Source organism: Morone saxatilis, unplaced genomic scaffold (assembly GCF_004916995.1).
Source record: "Morone saxatilis isolate NCDOM2014 unplaced genomic scaffold, NCSU_SB_2.0 Contig24, whole genome shotgun sequence".
NCBI classification, from domain to species: Eukaryota; Metazoa; Chordata; class Actinopteri; family Moronidae; genus Morone; species Morone saxatilis.
The window spans coordinates 14,628,373-14,643,913 of NW_023339807.1; the positions used below are offsets into that span (position 1 = coordinate 14,628,373).

The 15,541-nt window shown below is 41.6% G+C and overlaps 2 protein-coding genes across 4 annotated transcripts in view; one reads left to right on the plus strand and one right to left on the minus strand.

Annotated features, from left to right (window-relative positions):
* Positions 1-574: 574 nt before the first annotated feature.
* Positions 575-12,235, plus strand: esrp1 (epithelial splicing regulatory protein 1). 3 transcript variants are annotated; one of them, XM_035672993.1, is made up of 16 exons: positions 575-909; positions 1,356-1,526; positions 1,640-1,756; positions 2,140-2,251; positions 2,744-2,887; positions 3,477-3,531; positions 3,660-3,770; positions 3,880-4,012; positions 4,400-4,442; positions 4,975-5,294; positions 6,016-6,240; positions 6,332-6,584; positions 7,886-8,063; positions 8,985-9,126; positions 9,606-9,728; positions 11,001-11,137. In XM_035672993.1, exons 1-15 carry the CDS (start codon positions 778-780, stop codon positions 9,714-9,716), a joined length of 2,247 nt encoding a protein of 748 aa, XP_035528886.1. In that variant the 5' UTR covers positions 575-777; the 3' UTR covers positions 9,717-9,728; positions 11,001-11,137. The 3 variants fall into 3 exon arrangements, with proteins under 3 accessions (XP_035528886.1, XP_035528884.1, XP_035528885.1); XM_035672991.1 differs by lacking the exon at positions 9,606-9,728 and having other exon boundaries at positions 11,001-12,235; XM_035672992.1 differs by lacking the exon at positions 9,606-9,728 and having other exon boundaries at positions 6,332-6,572; positions 11,001-12,235.
* A 1,938-nt stretch (positions 12,236-14,173) lies between these two features.
* Positions 14,174-15,541, minus strand: part of epb41l4b (erythrocyte membrane protein band 4.1 like 4B) — a 15,619-nt gene continuing 14,251 nt past the window's right edge. Inside the window, 1 exon segment of the mRNA XM_035672351.1 lies at positions 14,174-15,180. Within this exon segment, the coding sequence (XP_035528244.1) occupies positions 15,117-15,180 (64 nt within the window). The 3' untranslated portion in view covers positions 14,174-15,116.

Genomic DNA, 15,541 nt, shown 5'->3' on the forward strand with positions numbered 1-15,541 from the left:
CTATAATTATTCCGATGTTAATTGTTTTATTTCTAGTATTTTGTGGCAACACAAAAACAATGTTCAAAAACAATGTTTTTGTGTCCACACAAGTTTTTGTGTCCACACCAGTGATAACTTCATGGTCTTGCCTTGATTCATTTGTATACGAGGACAAAATACAAATGTGTTATACTATTGTTGGGTGTTCTTTGCCTTCAGTAACCTTTCAATAATATTTATTTTAATTTCTAAAAAATATTAAACATAAAATAGGGACATTTGTGGAAAAATTAAATAAAATCGTAGTAGCCAAATTATTGAATTATTATAGAGCCAGTGGCAAAACTTTTTGAGCGCTTCAACTTAGGTGACAGGTATTTTACTCTTGATACCTGCCGGGTAAATGACCAGGCAAAGAAATACTTAAATGACTTGAGTACTGAAAAACCCAGATATTTCTGTCCTCCGTGGTCTGCCACGTCCTAATCTGTGAACCACCTGAAGGAGGGAGGGGACAGGTAGAGAGTCACGTGGTCACACAGGTAGAAGCACTACAAAAACGGGCAACGTTCAGCCATTACTCCGCGATGGTGACTGCGGGAGGCTTCACGTTAGATTTCATACGCGACGAAACTTGGATTTACGGAGCTCACCTTTGCGCTCAGGTGTCAAAGTAAAGGTGTTTATACCGCTCGGCCCCCGCGTGTGTCCTCTCCGGCGTCTCTTCAGTTACTGTCCTTTACTTTTGTGTAGTATTAGATTAGTTTTTATTGTTTGGACTGTGTTTGTGTTCAGATGACGGCGCAGGTAGACTACCTGGCGGTGGCTTTCACCGCCACATCTGGCGCGAGCGGAGAGCTGCTGGGATCGGACGAGAAGGAGCTCGTGCAGTTGGTTTGGCAGCTGGTGGATGTAAAAAACAAAAAGGTAAAAAAGTTATTACTACACTGCTTATTACAGCTAATTATTGTTTGTTTAAAGCAGGAAATGTAGTGGTAGGTAAAGGAGTGGGCAGGTAAACTGAACTCCCGTCGAAAACAAACTCAAATACAGACGACAGCCATATATAATGATGTTCAGAACTCTATTAATTCATAAATAAACTGTTAAGTCAGGTGATTTTTTGTAGGTTTCCTCTGTACACACCTCTGTTCTGAATACATATATACGTTTAGTATAATGATGTCTACATTGTGAGGTATTTAAACAGACGCCTGCTTCTCTTGTTGTACTTTATGATAATATATATGTAATAAAGGTCTACATTACAGCCATGTAACAGTGTAACATCAGCCTACAGCATGTGAGTTTCTATTTAGGCTGTTTCCAGACTGACGTGTTTTTTTTTTTTTCTTTCTTCTTCTCTGAACCAGTTGGGCAAGATGAATGAGCTCCTCATTAAGCCTGACCTCCCAGACTTGACAGACGAAAAAGAGGAGAAGGATGTGGTGGAGGAGAGCGTGGAAGAGAGCGTGGAAGAGGAGAATGGATCCAAAGCAGATTGTGTCTCCACAGCCACAAGTCTCGAGACAGCATTAAACCTGGTAATAACCTCTCTGTAGTTACTAGAAAAAGTTTTAGGCTTTTATTTTTCTTACTTTTTACTGCTTGAGGCTGGATCATGAATGTTTTTACTTCTTTCCTGAATGCTCAACAGTTTCATCTACAACTGACAAACGAGGTGAACAGCGCGGGCGCAGGCACGTCGGTGTGTTTGTGTACAGACGGGCAGCTTCACATCCGCCAAGTGATTCACCCTGAGGCCGCAAGCAAGGTGAGCGAGCTGGTCGGGTGAACGCCTCGCAGCCAGGGTGGATGTTCTCTCAGTACTGCAGCAACCTTCAGCACCTCACACAGACACAAAGGGATATGTTGTGTCAGCACTGTGCTCCATGGTTGCATTTAATGTTAGGGCGAAAATTGATCTACAGCAGAGACCCACTCATGCAAAACTGTCTTAATGACACGCCCATGCACATACCTTACTTATAAAAACGCCACCACACAATGAAGCTGATGAAATCCTCCCACAATGTCTTAATGTTACGCAGGTACTACTCCACTAGCTTGAGCAAACAGTTATATGATGGCAATAAAATGGCAGCTGTCAGTGGGCCACATGTTCACATCCTTTTATTTAATTCCTTCCCTCTCCAGAACATCCTGGTCCCGGACTGTTTCTATTCTTTCTTTGACCTTCGGAAAGAGTTCAAGAAGCACTACCCCACGTCTGACCTCAAGGCTTTGAATGTACACATCATGGCAGAGTGTATCCTTTTAATACCTGTTTACATTTGGTGAATGTCTGTGAACTACACTGGTGTATGTAAAGTGTCTGTTACTGGTGGTATTTTGGACCGTTTTGCTCATTTATCTGTATGTTTAGCTTTATCTCATACGCGGAATACACGTTAGAAGTTTGTAAGCCACGGGGTGTTGGCTGCAGGACTAGAGGTTTTGAAATGCAAATAGGGAAACAATGGCAGCACCTTACTAAGCGCTCAGTGAACAAGTGTGTGTTTAGCCAACACGGCAAACCCCACACACCCACTGGAACAGGAAAACTTACACCTCTCTCTCTGTGTGTGTGTGTGTGTTGCATTTACTTGCTGCTTTTTGTAGTTTCTCTATTTAGTTCACATTTTCTCTCATTTTTATCATTTTACATCAGTCACAAACCCAAACACACGCGTATAACGACACCTTTTTGCTGTGTCGGAACTGTTTCTTGTTGTTGTTTCCTTGACGGCCTCCTCCTCAGCTCTTAGCATACCTGTTGATGTGCCCTCCATGTGGGATCCTTCAGCCACACTGGATCCGTCCGCCGCATTGCCTGCAGAAACAGCAGTGCAGCAGGTTGAGATCATGGCCAGCATTGTCCTTGCCCTACTTTCTGAGCCATTTTGTGAGTACCATATGGGATTTTATGCAATGAGACAAAATATAAAACATTAGGAATTGTGTTTGACATATAGGCCTACTGTGTGTTTTACAGGAGTTCAGAAAAGTATGTAACTTTAAGCTAAGATGATAATTAAGGAAATTAGAATTAGAATCTGCAGCTATTTTGATAGTCGATTAATTATTTTCCTAATTTTTCAAGCAGAAAATGCCAGTTATTTGATGTTCCCAGCCTCTCCAATGTGAGGACTTTTTTGTTTTATATGATAATGAACCGAACATCTCTGCCTTAGAGTTTGTTGGTTGGACATTTGAATATGTCGCCTTCATCTCTGGAGAAATTGTGACAGACTATTTTCTGACATGTTATGGATCAAACAAATACTCAGTCAGTGGAGATAATATCAGGGAGAATCATCTACAAACGGAAATAGTTACTTGCAGCCCTTGTGTACATTTCTAAAACTCAGTTTATAAAGATAGTTTGCATTTTACCTCAAGACTTTAGACCATCACCATGTTGATTACAAAGTACTGTCATTTATTTCAGTTTCGAGGTCTAATTTGTGATTTTTCACAAATTCCCATTACAGGCCACACGTTTTCTAACCAGGAGAGAGTTAGTGAGAAGTTTGAGACCGGCACTTGGTGAGTAAAGTTTGCTCAAGATAAATATTTTTTTGTTCTGTGCCTGCCTCTGAAATCAACTCGAAGTCCACTCCTGTTGTGTTAATGCCTTTGTTTGTGTGTGTGTGTGTGTGTGTGTGTGTGTGTAGTAGTAAGATGGAGAAAGTGTGCGACAACACAGTGATCAGAGCCAGAGGGTTGCCATGGCAGTCGTCTGATCAGGACATTGCTCGGTTCTTCAGAGGACTCAACATTGCCAAGTATGTTGTTGCTGTTTTAACCAACAAGTCAACATCATATATATACAGAAACCTGCTGTTGACACAAGGTCTACATCCTCTATAATGATCTGTATGTTGTGTTTTATAGAGGAGGGGCTGCATTGTGCCTTAATGCTCAGGGGAGGAGGAACGGAGAAGCGCTTGTTCGTTTTGTCACTGAAGAACACCGAGACCTGGCACTGCAGAGACACAAACACCATATGGGCAACAGATACATAGAGGTAACCTGTCTGAACCCTGCTAGCTGGCACTAATTAACCTCCTCAGACCTAAAGTATTTCCAGTTGAGTGTACCAATAAATATCAGATAAGACTTTATTGATCCCCTGGGGGAAAATCCACATGTTACAGCAGCACAAGAGGCACGCTAGGAGGTAAGGAAAACAGATACATTTGAAATAAAGTAAATTAGAGGCATTAGATTACCATATACAAAATAATTGTGCAAAAGAAATCTATCAGTGAATCTCTAGCAGCAATTAACGGACTCCTTTGATTATAATGGACACTGGGTCTGAAGGGGTTTTAAGTGAATCAGCCACACTACTTTATCTAATCGTCTATGTAGTTCCCTCCATTCATTTCTGCTTGTTACCTTCTAATGGCAGGTTTACAAAGCAACAGGAGAGGACTTCCTGAAGATAGCTGGAGGTAAGAATCTATGTGTACTGTACAGAATTTGATCTTACCAGCAGTAACTTTTAGTAAAATTGAATGGATAGCAAATTAAGTCCTGAAGCTCTTTGTTGGGGATGTTTAGGTTTGAATGTGAATTTGAATCAACCCACAACAAGACCAACCAAATGCCCTGCTGTTGGGTTTTGTGCATGAGTTTGTATTCTCTCTATTTCATTTCTGTGGACTTTTTATGTCCATTAAATGTTTTTCAGTCCATTCGTCGTCTCATCTCTTGATACCATTTGTTTATTAATGGCAGAAAACTCAGTAAATGGTGCTGATGTTTATAATCATAAAAATGGAATGCCAGAACATCACTCAAAATCATGAAGGGATAAAAGTCAAGTTTATTCTTATCAATGATAGAATAAGAGAGCCTTGGAAATCACTCCAAACCATCACAGAGAGCTGCTCCCAGAAGGAAAACGTAATGCTGTTCAAAACAACGGCGTGTTTATCTACTTGTGGTTAAGTAAATGTGTCTTTGTCCTTGTGTGTGTGCCAGGTACCTCCAATGAGGTAGCAATATTCCTGTCCCGTGAGGATCAGATCATAGTGAGGATGCGAGGTCTTCCTTTCACCGCCACACACGAGCAGGTGCTCACCTTCTTCTCCCCGGGGGAGGGCCTCAAAGAGACGTGTCCGGTCAGCGGCGGGAAGGATGGCATCCTATTTGTCCGCTATCCAGATGGCCGTCCCACTGGCGATGCCTTTGTTTTATTTGCCTGTGAGGAACACGCCCAGTGTGCTCTGAGGAAACACAAGGAAATCCTGGGGAGAAGATATATTGAGCTGTTCAAAAGCACAGCAGCAGAGGTCCAACAGGTATGTCAGGGTGTCTGTCTGGATGTAGGTGTGCTTTAATGTACAGTGTGTTGTTATCCTCTTTGTTTTCTGAAGGCAAAAAGAGGGTTTTTAGGAATCGTGTGTGTGTGTGTGTGTGTGTGCTCACAGCAGAGCATGACAATGTGCGGGTGTGTTTTCTTTTCTCCTCAGTTAGTTGTAGGAGTTATTGGAGTAGGGCTTATGGGTTGGGACCTGCATAGCAAGATGGACTGTGTGTGTGTGTTTCCTATAAGTATGGTGGTACACACAAATACTCTGACAAAGATTGCTAGTCTTTATCTCTTGTTTTGGTCTTCCTCAGTCCTTCCCCCTCTCGTGTAAGATGAACACATGGACTCATTTTCTTATCTTTTGCGGGCTGATAAGTTTACAGCCCGCAAACACACAGGCTTTTCCTCACACTTTTATGTATGATAGAGGACGGAGTTTTATTGGTCCTCTCCAGAAATGCAAACAAGCCAGCCTCTGGCTAACATTGCAGCACACATTTAAACACACCGTGAACTTGTCTTTGTTGTACACAAGAAGTTGGCCATGTCTCAGTGTATATACACTCTTTTGATCTTTTTATCTATTATGGAGTGTATCATTTTTTCCTGAAAATTATCTGGAAAAGGGAGGAAGGGCTAAATCAGGTCTGTCTTTTCTGCAAGCAGAGTAACTGAGTGTGAATGTGTGTGTGTGTGTGTGTGTGTTTTAGGTGTTGAACCGGTACTCATCGGCCCCTCTGATCCCCGTGGCCCCTGCTCCCTTGGTGTCAATGCTGCCCACAGTGTCTCTCCTGCCCCCTCCTGGTAGCATGAGGGACTGCCTGAGGCTGAGGGGGCTGCCATACACAGCGAACATAGAAGACATCCTCACCTTCCTGGGCGAGTTTACACACGATATCAGACCACATGGCGTGCACATGGTCCTCAACCAGCAGGTACATGTAACAACCACACTGACACACCCATGGACTCACTTGCTTTCTGACACAGTGCTGCAGAGTAATTCATGACTTTCTCTGTTTCCAGGGTCGTCCATCAGGTGACTGCTTCATCCAGATGACCTCAGCAGAGCGGGCGCTTCAGGCCTCACAGCGGCTCCACAAGCATGTGATGCCCAGCCAGCGTGGGCCCAACAACCGCTACGTGGAGGTGTTTCCCTGCAGCGCTGAGGAGATGGGCCTGGTGCTGATGGGAGGCTCACTCTCACACACACATACACACACACACAACCGGACCAGGAGTGGGACAGGGCTCAGCCCGCCGCCATGTAAGTCCAGACGTAAGTGCTGCTGGGAGCTGGGGGTGCTTCGGGACTGCAGGGTAGGTGGGCTCCTGCCGTGGGGGCAGGGTTGCTGGGTTTTCTCCAATCTAGTACTGTGGTAGGTAGGGGACATCTGGTCTAACCAGGAGGATTCAAAACTGTGTGTGTGAGAGTGCGTGTTGCCCTGTGTGTTTGTGTGCGTGTGTGTGTTTGTGTTTGTGGTACCTCTTTGTAATTTAGTGTGATTAAAGTACCAATCTGCATGCACTGAGAAACTTCACATGTTAACTGTTTATTCTACCTTTTTTACCTGTATTCCCACAGTCTGATTGTAGTTCATCTTCTTCAACGGCATGTTTGTCACTCATTCTTAATTTTACTCCCTTACCACTGCTTAAGTAATTCATGAAGATCTGAAAGGGTTGGAAAAGTGTAAGTAAGTCAGCTAGTCTATAATATGGCAAAATGGCTTACAACTCTCCAGTCTTCTCAGAATGGTAGTGGTGGTTGTGGGATTTAGCCTCAATAGACCTTTTGTCCAATCAGTGGAGCTGTGGGAAAGGTGGGCAGAGCTGAACGCTTGTGCGTAGAAATGTGCTTTGTTCTCCGTGTCTGATAATGTGGACTGGTGCACTCCTAGTTTTATAAAAAGAAAAAAAGGTACAATATAAAAAGTGGTGTAATGTGGTGTTTATGAATTGTTTTTTATGAAGTGCAAATGTTCACATGACTGAAAATGTTAGAGGCTAGATGCGTGGGTAGTAGTGAGGTCATGTTAAAACAAGATTAAATCTTTATGCTTCTTCAGCAGAAATACACGTTAGATAGACAGCAGGTCCCAGTTCCACATAACCACATACTGAGCCTGAGGCTGGAAGCATATTTTGAAGGAAAGTGTTAAGGCGCCAACTATGGATAGGCCCAAAATGGCATATATATAACTTGTTGTCCTGCAGATTGTATCTACATCTTAACAATGTCTCTGTTGCTCTTGCATTTATCAATTAGACGTTACCTTCCTTATGGGCAAGCATAACTACAGTAAAGTACAAACTGTGTTGATTTTTTTTTTTTTACCTTAAAGTCAATCAAAAGCTTACATGTTGGAAGTTCGGGTCTACACAAATAGTCAAAGTGAGCCGCTTTCACTGTCACATACTGTACATACTGTACATGTGTCAGGTGCTGAGTTATTATGGTCAATGCACGTTTGCATGAGCGTCTCTCTCAGAAACAGTGACTTCACCAACATGTCTATTTCTTTTACAGTTTGTCTTTTTTTAAGCATTTCGTCTCTCTCACTGTTCTCTCCTCTCTAGGTTTATCTCCACCCTCCTACTCCTTCACCCCTGCTCCACCTGTGCTGCCCACAGAAGCTGCTGCCCTCTACCCTCCCATGGGTCAGGTGTTGCTGGCCCCGCGCCCGCTGCCACCAGGACATGCCTACTACCCTGCTTCAGCTCAGCTATACATGAACTACGCAGCATACTACCCCAGGTAAACAGGGAGTCAATGAAAAAGACGAAATGATGAAAAATCATGTAAATGTTTTTGGAAAATTACAGGATTTGATTCCATCAGAACAGCCTAAAGCGTTACTCAGTGTAATCAGTATCAGTTTATTTTACTATTTAATACTTTCAGTCCTGGATGCTAAAATAATGCTGGGATTTATATTCATAATTATTTTATTTGTGTCATGTTGTAAGAGCTTGCATTTGTTCAGCCTTCACAAAAGTATCTCAGAAATGTTTGCAAATTCCCTGTACATGGTACATAAAATGAATCACACCAACACTATTATACATAGTCTTAAGAGCTAACGGACTTCCTTGTCCTGAACTGACATTGTTTACTTGCGGGCTGTTTGCTGCTGAGTAAGCGAATAAGAAACTGTATTATTGTTTACATATTTGATTTTCTTAGCCTTCTGTTTGCATACATTTCAAGATAATCTTTACATTCACTGGAACTATTTGCATGTTATGTATAAACAACTTTTTTGTTATTGCATTGCACTTAAATGTTTCTAAATTGTTACTGTGAAATAACACAAAGTATTTGGGTTACTCTTGCATAGTGTTGAGTGGTCTATCTGTGTTTGCATCGTTTTAGAAGTGGAGAGTAACAGCTCGTCTTTGGTTAAAATGTGTCTTGTCAAGGTTAAAGGCTGGGGACAAGGGTAGTTAATAACTGAACACTGTGGTATCAGAGAACTTGGTAAACATCAGTGACCTCTGTTTGTCCCTGATCAGAAAACATTTCTAGACGACGCCCGAAGTTACTCCCAGTCTTGTGATTCATATGTGCTTTGTTTGCTGAGAAACATGCAGCTTCCAAGTCATAGAGTTTGTTTGTTTTTTTTAGATATTTTCATGATAACAGTCTGTCTGTGCCTTCTCTCTTTTCTTTCTCCAGTCCACCTGGCTCACCTACCACTTTAGGTTACTTTCCCTCCCCCTCCTCCCTCTCCTCCCCAGGGGGGTTGGTGCGCATGCCAGGTCTGACCTACAACAGCAACGGAGTCAAAGAACTCATTAATGCGATGCAGGGATACCAGGTAAGAGACGTTTCTTTACAAATGAACCATAAACGCAGTACATTTCCCATACAAGATAATCTTCTGCGCCTTCAGAGTTCACACATACCTTTCTGAAGGATCCTAGTGTTGTATTCAAACCTCCTTCTGTTGTGGGTGTGTATTGTCAGGCATCCACTGTGTTTGCCCAGAGGCTATCAAACTAGTTTATCCTGTCTACTATCCCTGTTCTGTCACACATGCACTGCTGCTTGCTTAGACTTGAATTGGAGGAACCCAGGTCTTATTGAAAAAGAGTAAAGAGTCCCAGGGATATGATAAATGATAGTTTATACTAAATTAAGGGACAGATTTGGACTAAAAATCTACAGTATTCTCCTCCCATAAACAAACCACCATGCTGGAGTTTACAGGTCCATGTGGCCTTTAGGTTAGTGTCTGTGGTTGCTTGTCTCTCAGCCCCCTGTGTCTGTCATTCCTCCCCCTTCCTCACACCACAGTATGCCCCCGAGGATGCTCTCATGCACGCCCACGGGCATGTGCATGCTCACGACCCGGCTGGGACATTGCTTACACAGCCCAAAGAATGGGTGTGTATTTCAGGTGTCTGAGGCAGGTGGCAGGTAAGGATTGGCTGCTCTGAGGGGGATTCAGTTTGGATAGGGGTTGTAGCTGTGGCTTGGGTCTCGACTGGTCACACGACAGCGAGGTTTCCTACTTAGGCAGGGAATTTTCAACTAACCACACGCAGCAGCAACAATGGACACTTTTTTTTGATTGGGTTGAGTGGTTAGAGGAAACTTCTTGGATTTTAGTTTTTATCTTGAATCATTTTGACAGGGTGCTTTTTTTTCTGACTGACATGTGAAACTGTTTGATAGCAGTTTGCTTCACCTAATACTGGCTACTACATTTCTGTCCTCTCAAGAAGTTATTTATGGGCTACAGCAATAGCCAAGAGGGCTAATTGACCGTCCGTTAAACCCAGCCTCCTAACCGTGATTGCTTAGCAACCGTAACTAGGCACAGCTGAGCTGTCGAGCTTTGCATTTCTCCGAATGCCAAAACAGTGCGAATGGATCTCTGTAGGAGCTGTACTCAGAGCTTTCTAAAGCTAAAAATCCAACAGTAAAAGTGTAAGGAATGGATTAAACATTAGCATGCTAACTATAGCCTTTCAACCTACAGCAGTGACCCAGCGTTACTTCTTGTTATTAACTATCTAACTGTGTTATTGTGTGGGGTTAAAGGTTACGTTAGAAAGTAAAATATCTGCTCACAACTGGACACTGCGTGGGAGCCAAAGTGCTAGTAGAGCAGAGTTTGTAGCTGTCCTGCTCTTTATTTGGGTTGGGAAGTTTCTCGCACCTCCAAACAAACATGCGTTAGTGTCACGTTTGCTAAATTCAACATCATCCTAAAATCCCTTTCTCTTGTTTCAACCAATTTACTGAGTTTAGCATTAGTATTAATATCCTAATGTAAACATTAACTATGTGAAGCAACAGTGAGGATAGAAACTAATTAAATGGGAATTCACTTCGCAACTCGATTGTTTAAAAGATTACGAATCATTTTAGGTGTTAAATCCGCCACAGTTACATTGTAAACTGCATTATGTGCTGTGAATGGAAAGCTTGACAGGCAGTTAGTGAGGGGTGCGGGGCTTTGCGAACGGTCAATTGGTGGTGTTGTAGTGTAATAATTGATTGGTAATAACAGGTATAGCCTTCAGGTGGTTGAGAAGGTGATGGGTAACATCTGGTGCTGGTGTAAAGGGCTCTGTGTTTGATGCTTTTACACTGGGATAATACTCTGCTGTCTCTCTTCCCTGTCCTTACCCCCAAACTCTTCTTCCTCTTCCTCTTCCTCTTCCTCTCCCTCTCCCTCTCCAGAGTCCCGCGGAGTCCATTTCTCTCCTGAGCAGCAGTCTGATTGGTCAGTCCAGCAGAGGCGATGCTCCTCTCATGTCCCTCCCCGCTCTCATGACCAAGCCGGGGGGGCAGTACCTGGACCTGACCCTGCTGTAGGGTCACAAAATATGCAAAGGTCATGTGACAACTTGGTGTCAAAGACTTGTAATGTATTTTTTAGGTTTTTAAAATAGTCTTTTAGATGTGTTATTTATATCCATAAGAACAGAAATTAATGTATTTTATACCAAAATCATTGTGGCCCTAGCCAAAAATAGCAGTTTTGTCTTATATTGCACAGTGTGTATTTTAAAAGCTTTATAGAGATTTTTTAACATGTTATGATATTATAATCACTAGAAACCGAGATAAATCTTTTCCTTAAGCTTCTCTGTGAAGAGTGAAAGTGTGTGTGAGTGCGTTGTAGTGTGAAAGACATGAAAATGAGTATTATGCATGTCTGTGTTGATACGTCGTGATACTTAATCTGTTCATGCAATATGTTTTATGTGTTTATATACATTTGATACAGTACATAGTGATTGTATTGGAAGCTTTAGTGCATGAAGAAGTTAGTAGTAAAACTTTAAGATGTTTACATAATGCCAAATATCAATGCACTGCTAATCAATAAGACTACTAATGAATATAATAGCAGTATCTTTAAATGATAGCATATATGTTACACTGTGAGTTTGTCAAATAGTCTGGTCCTTGCATCAGGCCTTACTTACAAAAATGTGACATCTCACGCTAAAGCCCCTGTTTCCATGCTGTGTAATGCCAGTGGTGTCTTGCCTTTTGTTTTGGACTCACATCTGAACAGAGGACAGTCCTAGTTCTCTGTAACCTAACCACAGGGTTACATTCTTCAAGAGGACTCAAGTCACATGTTCTCAGCTTACTGAGTGAATCTCAGGAGCCAGAGGTGGTTTCTGACCGATTTTAATACATATTCAACTCCGCTAAGACAGCAAAGATTTATCAGTCCATCACACTTTCGTTGTCTTCTCACCACCATCTATGTTGGGGGAATGCAGTGGAGCTAACAGGTCTCCTGACCCTTCCAACATGTTTCTTGTGAATTTAATTGTCGTTTGTGCCCCACAAAGTTGCTCTTTGGGCTCCATTTTGCTGTACGCACATCTACAGTAGGACTTCCCTCTCAGGACGTCCCGCTGTGGTAATGCTGGAAAAAAATAAAATAAACATAACCTGTGAAGTCTGCCGGCCGTCAGCTGTTTGATTTCACTATTTGTCTTCTGAGAGAATAATCTTACTTTGCTGTGTACCTATTGTGCTCTTCTGTACTTTGGGAGGGTGTGTGAAGTGCAGGAGCACAAACACACCGGTGGAGTTGTTTGATGACAGAATGTGGCTGAAGGCGAAACTGTGGGAACTCCCTCACACTGTCCTCAGTGATTACCTCTGCATTTCCCACATACACACACATGCTGTGGAATGGAAAAGAAACTATTGTCACTCAGACACACTAAACACATTATCTGAGAGGATGACCCTTTTTTTAACAGGGTGAAAAAGTGAAGAATAGAGAGTCCAGGAAGGGGGAAGAGAGAAGGAAGGCACAAAAAAACCATGTCAGACCCCCTCAGGGCAGATTTGGCATTGTGTAATACAATCTTGTGCACCCCACCCAACTTGATCCCTTTTAAACACACGCACTCATTCTCCTACTCACAAAACACGGTCTTAACCAGCGTAGCAACACCATTAGTATCCATGCAACAAAGGCCAAAATAGTTTGTTTTTTTTCTATTTAACTTTTATGACATTAATTGGCAGACTTTAGAAATATATGTTAACTATTGTGGGAAAATGCAGCGTGATGACACATTTTATTTAATACTTTTTCAGAAAGTGTTTCTTTGTACATGAAGTGCGAAGTTAAAATGTTTTAGTTTGAAATTATAATTTGTACAGAAGAATTTGAGTGAAGTAGATTACAGATTTAAAGAAAAGGAGTAAAAGAAAAGTGAGTGGGGTCAAAAAAAGGGGAGGATTGCGTATTTTTTGCCAGAGGGCAATTATATTTTATTGTTTTCATGCACGATTTTGTTAAAAAAAAGTGCATTAAAACACAAAATTTGCTTTTTAAGGGGTGTCATGGATGATACAGTTGCTTTTGCCACATGCAGAGGACAACAGTCAAGTGTTTATATTGGGGCTTTGTTTTCTAGTGACTAATTTTTCCGTTTTAGGAAATGAGAAACGTGGATCTTTAAATTTACTAAGGACTGAACATTATCTCTAAAGAGTGTGCCACTTGTTTCCTCTCGCCAACAGCCAGTATTACAATATAACAATATTACAATGCTGAAGCCCCTCAGCAACCACAGAGCAATCACCTTTTCTCCTGTTCACTTTTTCAGCAACAGTGTTAATAAATGTTCATTTAGTAGCTCTTGGCTTAAAAGTAGAGTGCAGCTAAACAAGATGCACCATTTGCAACCATAATTTTTGGCAATTGCTAACTGCATTCTTAATGTGCAATGAGGGCGGTGTAGAAAATATTGTTCCATTAACATTTGAGGGTGAGGGGGGCAAAGTTCAAAGCAAATAAAGTAGTAATAATGTTGGGTAGAGTCTTGCTTTTAAAAAAACATAAGGTTTATCCCCCCTCCCAACCCCAATAATTTTCATACAGTCCCTTATTTTACAAACGTTTAAAGCAGGATGTGATAGGTTGTGCCTCACCCACATAATTATTTCTGTTTAGCTCCACATTATTTCTTTCAGATACAAACATTTGCAGCATTCCTCAACTCATACCAGAGCCTCTCCGTTGTACCGTACCATGAAGATTAATTTTGTAACACTAAGTGGTTCACTGGAGGACAGGACAGCAATTACAGGCTGACTCATTGCACTGTACCTGATAGGTGTGCAGAGGCAGATAAATCAGTAATATCCTTTATAACAACATTCCCTCACAGGGTGGGTGAGGCCTACATACACACTTACCACACAGGCACGTAGGGCGAGGCTGTCGACATTCCCATGTCAGTGCAGAGACCAAAGATGCTGCTACGGAAGCATCAAAGTGACGGTGTGGCCTTTATTAAGATCCAACCAAAGGGCAAGAACACAATCAATACATAAAGCACAGCAGCATATCATATGCCGCCTCAGATGATCAGTGATTGTGACAAAACAAGGGCAGAAATAAACTTGTTGAGCAGCAGGATTATGCTTAAACAATAGCTAATTTTCAAGAATATGACTTTTGAGTTCAGTTTTGCATTTGATCCATGGTGAAAACTCAAACTGCGTGTGAAAAATAGCAAAGTGATCCATGAGCTGTTCCTCATGACAACACGGGATCAGTGTGTTCAGCTGCCTCAGGAGCTGTGACTGCAGATCTGTCTCCTTCTAGTGGGTAGATTGAGACTGCACAATCCAGTCCCAGCATCTCCTACACAGAGTCAGACTTCACTTTCAATTCACTCTGTTCAGGACGTTTCTTAACTCTCAAATGCTGCAAATAGCTTCTCATGTCAAAATGGATATCTGACATACAAATACAGTAAGGAAGTAAACATTTACAATGCTCGCCAATGTGCATTTACATTTTGAACAAACTGACTTGAAAGTGAACTGACTTTCACTTCTGCTTGTGATTTTTTAAGTGTACAATACTTCAACAGTCGCTGTCTGAAACACAGTTTAGGCATCAACATGGACACAGTATTGATTAAATCACATATAACATAATCCCAAAGCAAATCAGATAAATATTTCATTATGTAACATATTTATCATGCAGGCAGCACCAGTTACATCTGTAGCTTGTCTGTAATTTGTGTGAGTCAGTCAGTTAGCCAGTGAGTCCATTTTGTTCTATCTCACTTATAGTTTTTACAGTTTCAGTTGGATGAATATAAAGAATCGTCCTTCTAAAAGAACAATTAAGCAAATATAACAATTCCCTTTATGCAAATATATATTTATAGCTGCTGAACGTATTATGCAAATATACAAATGTTGATTGCAGCCAACGACTTTGGGTCTTCCGCTTCCACTTTAACGCAAGATCTGCTGTGCCTGTCGATGATGTTACAGAGGTCAAGGGTCATGGTCTCAGAGCTCCGTCATCAGGAGGGCTCTCAGTATCTTCTCTCTGTCCAACCTTATTTCCTCTCCGCTACAAACACAGAAAGATACAAACCTCATGTCATAAGAAGTTTTAAAGATACATGTTTGTTTACATTTTTTATCTTCCTATTAAAATCTAAAGGTGAAGTTGTAGTTTGCAACTATCTGAATACAGCCCGGCCTTCCAAGCATGTAGGAGAAACTATGTTGGCTGAAAAAAACACAACAGGGCCTGTCTAGAGCCAGTGTTTGTTTTGTTCGTTCAGGGTTACTGTAGAAACATGTCGGTTCAATGTGGCGGACTCATTCTAAAGTAATAAAAACACAATGATTCTTATATTCAGGTGATTATACACTAATGAAACATACCTATGAATATTATATTCCACCTTTAAGAGACAAACAAATTC